The sequence below is a fragment of the Corythoichthys intestinalis genome, chromosome 21 (genome assembly GCF_030265065.1).
Source record: "Corythoichthys intestinalis isolate RoL2023-P3 chromosome 21, ASM3026506v1, whole genome shotgun sequence".
NCBI lineage: Eukaryota > Metazoa > Chordata > Actinopteri > Syngnathiformes > Syngnathidae > Corythoichthys > Corythoichthys intestinalis.
The window spans coordinates 26,322,267-26,330,957 of NC_080415.1; the positions used below are offsets into that span (position 1 = coordinate 26,322,267).

General features: G+C 40.1%; 1 protein-coding gene across 1 annotated transcript in view; it reads left to right on the forward strand.

The window, feature by feature from the left end:
• The window catches only part of LOC130909291 (DNA topoisomerase 2-alpha-like), a 47,435-nt gene extending 40,122 nt beyond the window's left edge, over window positions 1-7,313 (forward strand). The window contains exons 24-34 of the mRNA XM_057825555.1: window positions 31-226; window positions 296-387; window positions 457-600; window positions 682-765; window positions 3,127-3,330; window positions 3,393-3,504; window positions 6,049-6,210; window positions 6,446-6,572; window positions 6,642-6,811; window positions 6,873-7,102; window positions 7,166-7,313. Coding sequence (XP_057681538.1) covers window positions 31-226; window positions 296-387; window positions 457-600; window positions 682-765; window positions 3,127-3,330; window positions 3,393-3,504; window positions 6,049-6,210; window positions 6,446-6,572; window positions 6,642-6,811; window positions 6,873-7,102; window positions 7,166-7,303 — 1,659 coding nt within the window. The 3' untranslated portion in view covers window positions 7,304-7,313. The remainder of the gene's footprint in view (window positions 1-30; window positions 227-295; window positions 388-456; window positions 601-681; window positions 766-3,126; window positions 3,331-3,392; window positions 3,505-6,048; window positions 6,211-6,445; window positions 6,573-6,641; window positions 6,812-6,872; window positions 7,103-7,165) is intronic.
• Window positions 7,314-8,691: the final 1,378 nt, after the last annotated feature.

Genomic DNA, 8,691 nt, shown 5'->3' on the forward strand with positions numbered 1-8,691 from the left:
GGTAAGATTATGCTTTTGTGTTCATTCCAGGTTCTGTTTGACCACGTGGGCGCCTTGAAGAAGTACGAGTCAGTGCAGGATATTCTAAAGGACTTCTATGAGATGCGTTTGAAGTATTACGGCATAAGGAAGGACTGGCTGTTGGGAATGTTGGGGGCGGAGAGCGCCAAGCTCACCAACCAGGCCCGCTTCATCCTGGAGAAAATCCAGGGCACCTTGATTATTGGTTAGTGGCTATTACTTGTTGCTATGCGTCAGTGTGAGTGTTCTGCTAATCAGATGTGTGTATATATAGAGAACAAACCAAAGAAGCAGCTGATTCGCATGCTGCAGCAGATGGGTTATGACTCTGACCCAGTCAAAGCCTGGAAACAAGCTCAAGATAAGGTGAAGCCCTGGGAAGAAGTTTTTGTTAATCAGCCTCTACTTGTACTAAATATCACATGTTCTCATCAGAACGAAGAGCAAGTAGATGATGATCAGGAGGAAGCACCTGAGGAGGACGCCAGTGGTCCAGACTACAACTACCTGCTTAGCATGCCCATGTGGTTCCTGACTAAGGAGAAGAAGGAGGAGCTTTGCAAACAGAGAGATGCTAAGGTGACTTGCTCAACTCTTTTCTGGTGATGCTTTTATTCCGTACATTTGTTGAGCTCTCATTCCCAATTCGCCGATGTGCAGATGACGGAGCTAAACACACTTAAGAGGAAGAGTCCAAGTGACCTGTGGAAGGAAGATCTTGCTGCCTTTTTGGAAGAACTTGAGGTAATTGGTAATTCTGTTGTAAACTGAAACTAGGCTGTTGAGCTTCATCTCACTATATTTTGAATAACCATACAGTAAGAAAGCATGAAAAAAAATTATTTTCCAAAAAACTGAACATTGATCTTGGAAATGTATGGATGAATTCACTTTAGAGTTACAACCCACTCAAGAAAACAATGACAGTGACTGACTGTGCAGGAAACTATGCCTTGACTTTAGCCTTTTTACTGTTGGCTCATGATTGTAGAGTTGGCGGCAGGTGTCAGTTTCTTGTCTCAGCTTTTCCTTCTGCGAAGCAACTGTCCTCCGGATGCTTGGTGGAACAATCCCACTAGGTCATCAACCTTTGTTGGCTTCATGCAGCCAGTGACAGCACGGCAAGCCAAGTTTAGCGTGCATCAACCCTGGTGGCATGACAATACATCCTAATAAATCACCCATTCAAATGCAATAAATTGTCATTCGTAAATAAAACAAACTACATTAAAAATAATTAGGGCCGCAGCTATCGAATATTTTAGTAATCGACTGAAAATTCTATCGATTAATCGAGTAATCAGATAAAACAAATATATTTTTAGGTGAAGAGCAATCATAAATATACATGAGAAAACAAGACATTTCATCTAATCTTGAACCATTTTCAGTCAATCAATGTCTTTATTTTCGATGTATATTGTTGAAAACGGCCAACAATTGCATCTCAGATGTAACTAGAATTAAAAAAAAGACTAATTCACTGCTTTCACTCAAAAAACCTTTAGATCTTATTAAATATATATACAGCTAAAAATGCCGTTACGCCTGATAACACACATCACTTAAAAGTTAGGATTTTTTCCCACGTGTTTCAATTGAATTTCTATTTGTGTCAAGCCATTTTTAAGTTCTAGTTAAGTTTTAAGTTAGTCTAAACTGTAAGTCCTGATAGGATTTTGAGTTTTTGCAGTGTTCAAAATAAATGTATGATACAGGCTGTATTGGAGCACATTAGGGACCAGTGCTACTTGGTGTTTTATCCAGCAATGACTACTGAGCTAAAATTGATAGTTAGCATTATTGAGTTTTTATTTTACACCCTAATCACTCCACAACGCTATGTTATGTTAAAGCCTGTATGTAAGACACATTAGCCACGCATCGACAGTGGTCATAATTAATAGAAACCTAGCCCTCCGCAGGGCTAACGTTACGTGAGCTAGTGACAATAACGTTAATCTTATTTATTAGCGCTTAGTGCTCTTTATTAGCGCTTAACGCTCTACTGCTTTAAGATGGCGTCTGTTTACTAACGCTGCCCAGACGCGGCCGAGTCTATCATTTCGCATCTAGCTCAACATACATGTGATCTCTATGAGACTCATCAGACGCTACCTGCTACCAACGTAGCATCGTGCGGGCTAGTATTTAGCAACGTCGGCATCGTTTGTAGCGGCTGTCGGCTGCAGTATTTTTTTTTTTTTTTGGGCTTCTTCCTCTACGCACGTGACATCAGCGCGTTGTCCCGCGTTATAAGTGATGCTTAGAGCTGTCAAAATAAACAATTACTCGAGGTGAATAAAATTACTCGGATCAGTTTTTAAACTCGAGTTGCTCGAGTATTCGTTTCAGCTCTAAAAAAAAATATAAAAACAAACGAGGCATAATGAGTTATTTGAAAGCTATCCAAGTGCAGAATATGAAAGTTATTCCCCGGGTTACGACTTACCCTACTTATGCGATTTCGACTTTACGAAATACCGAAGCGTCATTGAATATGACGGCATTTAACACAACGTACCTCACAGTATCTTATTTTTTACTCATTAATATGATTTATAATACATGTTTTTGGACAGTTATTTTGAGGTTCAGGAGGTACTTAAAGGGTTCATTGCGACGTATGCGGAAAGTCGGGTTACATCGCCAACCTAGGAACGGAATTCGTTCGTAACCTGTGGACTACCTGTAGGCGAGAAACCCAATGCCATTTTTGTTCTGTCAATTACAGCGCATAAAAATTGTTTATTTGATCCAAAATGACTGTCATCTTCTCCTGCAAAATTCCCATGTCACCAGATTTGAAGCCACATTATTCGTTGCCAATCATATTTTTCATAATGCATGTCATTTTAAAGCTATTCTTAGTGTAGAATCTGACGCATATGAGACTAACTCCAGAAATCTTTATTTACATGTTGAACATGACGTACTTTTATTTTGAAATGTTCACGAGAAGTACGTTCGCTAAGCCTCTAACCGTAAGCTTTATACTTCCTAATAAGGTGCATAAGGGAAAAAAATATCTGGAATTAGGAAAAAGCACCTCATTTGACAGTTTGATGAATTGTAAAGCTCCATTTGTTTCCTCTTCCACACTAGCGAGTTGAAGCCAAAGAGAAGGAGGATGCCGCAATGCCTGCTCCCAAGACTTCCAAAGGTAAAGCAGCCAAGGTGAAAATGGAGACTATGCCCACGCCGCAGGGCCGCCGGGTCATCCCGCGCATCACCAACGCCATGATAGCCGAGGCCAACAGGAAGGCCGATGTCCTCAAAGGAGAACGCAAGCGAGGCCTAAAAGTAAAGGTCAGCTCTTGGCCTGGGTCACCTTTGTGGACACTTCACTGAATATTGATTTTTTTTCGCAGAGTGAAGACCACGTAACCGTAAAGATGGATTTCGGGGATGACGAGGAGAACCTGGCGCTGGTCAAGGAGGTCGGTCCGACGAAGAAAACCAAAAAAACCTCACAGGATAAAGGTGAGAAATGACAGGGTACCCGCAGGTTATTAAAAGTATTAAAAAGGCATTGAATTTAGTTTTCCATTTTTAAAGGTATTAAAAGTATTAAATTAGCTGTCGTAAGTCTGGAAATTTTTCACCGTGGTTTTAATTTTCAAGAACATCTCAGTGCAACCTAAATTATATCCGTGACGAAGTTTTTTTTTTTTTTTTTTTTTATCCATAACGAAGATGACGCGTAGAATTTTTACGATGCACTGCACCTTGTGCGTGCGCGCCGTTAGCATCAACATCACAACAGCAGGCAATCGCACAGTACCAGGCCCGGAGTGGCTAATCGGGAGAACCGGGACAGTTCCCGCTGGGCCGGCCTGACGTTTGGGCCAGTCGTAATACACAACCCCGCTTTGCGCGATAAATTATGGCCCTTCTAGCATTCCGTAGTTTGAAATTCGATACGGAGCAACAGGCTCCCTCTCATTCTCCAGTGCCGCCAGCTCTGCCTCTGGGAAAGAGTATCATGATATCATCCTGTTGACTTGATTCTGGAAAAACTTAATTTTGGGTTTTAATGGCCGAAATGGGGCACGTTGAGGCAGCATGACGAGCGTGAACCCATCTGGCTGTTGGCGCGACCCATTATCGTTGTTTTTGAAACAGTAAATGAACATGCAGAGTGAAATATTTTTCATGAGAGCACCACTAAAACTTCCACCATGCCTTCCACGCACTATTTTTGGGCACAAAGACTGAGGATTGGGGTGAAATCCACGTTCTCAGGCAAAACGTAAGTTGGGCATTTTAACCCAAAACATTGCACTCTGAGGTGGACTGATGAGCGTGAACTACCCTGAAATACACAGGTGTCTGAACTGTATAAGTGCATTGGGAGAAAGCTTTTTTGGTGAGTTCAATTATTCTTTCAATCATTCATTCAATCTTTCACATTTAATTGCAGTAATTTTATGTCATGAATAATATGAAAACACTCATAAGTAATGATATATTACATTATTTTTTTATTTATTTAAACTATATACAGTACACCCCCAATTTTTTTAATATCAAGTAAAAGTTTTATTTTGGTAGATTAAACCAACAAAATTGAGTATGTCAATTTGCATGTACCACAAACCAAAAAAAAATGAATATGATGGAAAGCTTCAGTTTTGTACACACTTTCCACATGTGTAATTCAAAACACCTGCGAAAGGTTCCTCATTCTTTAAAAAGTCGGTCTAATACAAGATAAAATTATAGCTTGTACCCCAAAAATAAAATGTCAACTTCACACAGAACCTGAGCTTGAGCCCTTGATCTCAGAACTGTCAGGAGACATGCTCTTCCTCTGTGCCTCCCTTTTTACAAGTTATTTGTGGAAAATTCATATTTGATTCATCTTTACAGGTGTAAAGGAAAACTCTTTTCTTGTTTCTAATGAGGCTTAAATTTGATGAACTCCTGTGCTAATAGGTGTATTTAGAAATTGAAATATATAATTTATGCATTTTTTAAAAATCGCAAGTTTACTATTGACAGCATGCGATTAGTTGCGATTTTAAAAAATTAATCGCATGACAGCACGATTATTATTACAATTTTTAATAAGGTAGGTCATGACATAAAGAGGGCCGGTCTGTGGCACAAAACTTTTTGTTTTATTTGTATCTTCAATAAATGTGCATTCTTTTGTCAAACACACTTAGTAATTGAGGTTAAATTTGATGTTCAGTGCTTTATTTTTTTAATATGATTAAATACTATCTAAATAATGGGTGCGAGAAAAGTGTTAATTTTCAGTTGAAATGGCATTAAAAAAGGTCTTAAAAGTCTTGAATTTAGATTTATCAATCCTGGGGGGACCCTGAATGACCACTGTTGAAATCACCCAAGGTGGTCAACAGTGACTAGACATGTGCCGATTACCGGTTTCAAGGTATACCGTGGAATGAAAACGTCAAGGTTTCAAAACCACAAAAGTTTTCCGTCCTACCGTCCCTAAGGTATTAGCTATTTTATATTTCCCCAAAAAATGCATGGTGAAATCCCTCGCTTGCAGCTGTAAGGCTCAACCCTCCCCTACCAGTTGTTGCTCAGTGTCAGTGAGTCAGCTGTGCTACACGATGGCTGGAGGAGGTGAAACTCCTCCAGCCATCGTGTAGCTATCGTCGTGTATGGTAAAACGTGTTTTTTTTTTCCTCTCTCTGGCAACTGTCTGTGTTGAGAAAAAGAGTGTGTGTATCATGTAAACATGATACGAGTCATACACTCGTGCTTTTTATGGAAAAATATTGAATTATATTTTTTCTGATGGTAATAATGTCGAGCTGTGGGTTTAGGCTCACCTAAAGGACTGCATTCATTATTTATTTATTTATTAATTTTTTTATTTACAATATTTCTGTTATTATTTTTTTCCCCCAGATATCTCAAAGTAACACATTTTAGAGCTCTAATTGCAATACCGTGATAATGTGAAAGTCATATTTTGGCTTAAGGTTATCATATCGTTAGAATTTCATACCGGCACATGCCTAACGGTGACATTTCGTTTGGTTGCAGGGTCAAAGACTGGGAAGCAGACCACGCTTCAATTTAAGCCTGTTGCCAAAATGACCAAAAAGAGTCCCATCTCCGAGGAGGAAGGCAACGGTCTTTCAGACAGCGAAATGGAGGCGGAGGAGGTCATTGCTCCCAGAGAGAAGATCCAACGTAAAACTAAAGGTAGCTTCTGGTACTTTGAAACATTCCAAAAACTCATATGATGCAGGCTCTTTTTTAATCAATTAACAAACCGTGAGGACGGGCTGTGAATGCACATTCGTTGTACAGTCAAAATGGATTCGACGTCTAGCGCCATCAATGGCAGCCAATGAGTTAATAAGGAAGTTGACCGAAAACTTGGTCATTTATTGTAGGCAACAACTGTGTCCTGACGATGTTTTCCATGTCATTTCAGCTGCCATCAAGTACTCCCTGTCGGACAGCGAAGAACACAAAGATTTCAACACCACCACCGACGATGACGAAAACTTCGCTCCAGCCGCCCTGATTGACAGCGACGTAGATTCTCCCGTGGCACCAAAGTGAGTAGAACATAAAGGAAGCAGTTTGATATTTTCCCGACCTAAAATACAACATAAAACGTCATGTAGGAAAATAGCGACGAAGGCTAAACCGACAGCCAAGAAACAAATTGAAAGCAAAGCCAAGTTGGACAAGAAGGAAGCGGTGCCCAAGGCTCCAGTTCAACGTAAGACCAAAGCGGCCGCCCCGAAGAAAGCTGCCGCGCCAAAGAAAACAGCCGCATCTAAGAAAAGCGCAGGTACGACGTAAATCTAAGCGGAAATCATTTCAGATGATAAAACAGCATTTAATTGTCTTAGATGTGAAGCAGCCATCCATCGTGGACGCTCTGTCAAAACCCAAACCTTCATCCAGCACCGCCTCCAAGGCGTTCTCCTCACTTGGCTTCAGTGACACGGAGGACGAAGCCCAAGTACAGAAACCCAAGGCCGCCGCCAAACGGAAACAAGTCGTAAGCGACGATTCTGACAGTGACTCGGGCGACCTCATGTCTCGCCTGATGTCCAAAAAAACAACAGCGGGAGCGAAGGTTTGTGTTGAATCATAGCGTATAAATGTCAATGTAATGTTGACGCGATCTTTCCCGTTGCAGAAAAAAGGAAGGAAGTGGAGCGATGATGAAAGTTTCCAAATTTCGGAGCCAAAGTTCGCAGTGCCAAAAGCTGCGCCACTTAAGTCCAGCAGAGCCAGGAAGCCCGTTTCCTACAATATTGATTCAGATTCTGACTAAATCTGTGTTTATTTTGGTTTTTGCATGTTGTTCTTAGCTGTTTAAGCTGTTCTTAAAATTTTTGATACGTTCTGTGTTTATATATTTAGCAGTTTTTCCTCAAATAAAGTTTGCAATTGTTTATTGGTTTCTTAGTACATGCTTATGTCGATACAATTCAAGATGGGTTGGGTTTTTTTTTGTGATTTTTACGCTGGATCACGACAAAGAATACCAAGGTTATTCATTCATATTATTATATTTGAAGACAAATTGTTTCTAAGCAAATGCTTGAAAATGCTTGAGATTAAATTGTATCGCTTTTACTTTAAAAGTTAAATACACCTGAACTGTAATTGAGCAATGATTCATTTTCATACCACACTTTGTGAATTGCTGACCTCCATGTTCTTTCCCCATCAGCAATGCCTCCCCCAATCATGTAAACTGGACTTTCAATTGTCCATCACGATGACCTGGCTCCAAATCCAGTCATTTGACTCGCTCATCCGATTATGGCCTAATTGCTATCCCGAATGTTCCATACAGCTATATATATTCCAACAAAAGCTTTGCCTTGCCTTCAAACAGGCTTTTCCTGCCCTGAGGAATGCATCATTACGAGGTAGTCATGTCTTGTCAACATCTGCACTACCTGACTGACTGACTATTGTGATTAGTGCAGATTAGACCCTAAACAGGAATTGAGCAAAAGTCACCGCCCGCTCAATTACACGCACAGCAACCACTTTTCAGTGGAGTGAAAAATGGACAGCTTGTTTAAGGATTTTTAGTAAAGGTAGACAATACCAGCCAAAGGGTGGAGTTCTAAAGTTGAATCTGATGACGATATGTCAAAGGTAGGCAGAAATGCAGTTTGTTCTTGACTAATGCTAACACTATGTTAGAAAAGTCTTACCGGCATGTTTTTTTGTTTTGTTTTGTTTTTAGATGAGGATTTTGGAATGCCAGAAGCAATGTGTTTCATCATTCCTGGACAAGTTTGTCCATGTCGCCACTAATTTCAATCAAGAGCTCAACCAGGACTGACTGGAGCTCATACCTTGGACTTGTAGCTGTCTTTTTTTTTTAATTTTGTTGTCATCCATGGACATTGAAAAAGGTAACCAGAAAAGTAGTCGGGAGTAGGAGTAAAAAAATGTTGACTGATACTTGACCATTTTGGCATACAGTACTTTTGTACTTGTGAGCAGCATGAGTCTGCTGTGTAATACTCTCGATGACTCAATTTTATGTTTTTGATTTGTCCTAATCAGACTAGATCTTTGGAATATAACCAGTCATAAACTAGATAAGGAAAGTGCTAAAGGAGACAAACTGAAAGCTTTTTTCCTTGCAATTGCTGGCAGACTTCAGGGTGAGACACCTTAACTTTTAGGTGCAAAACT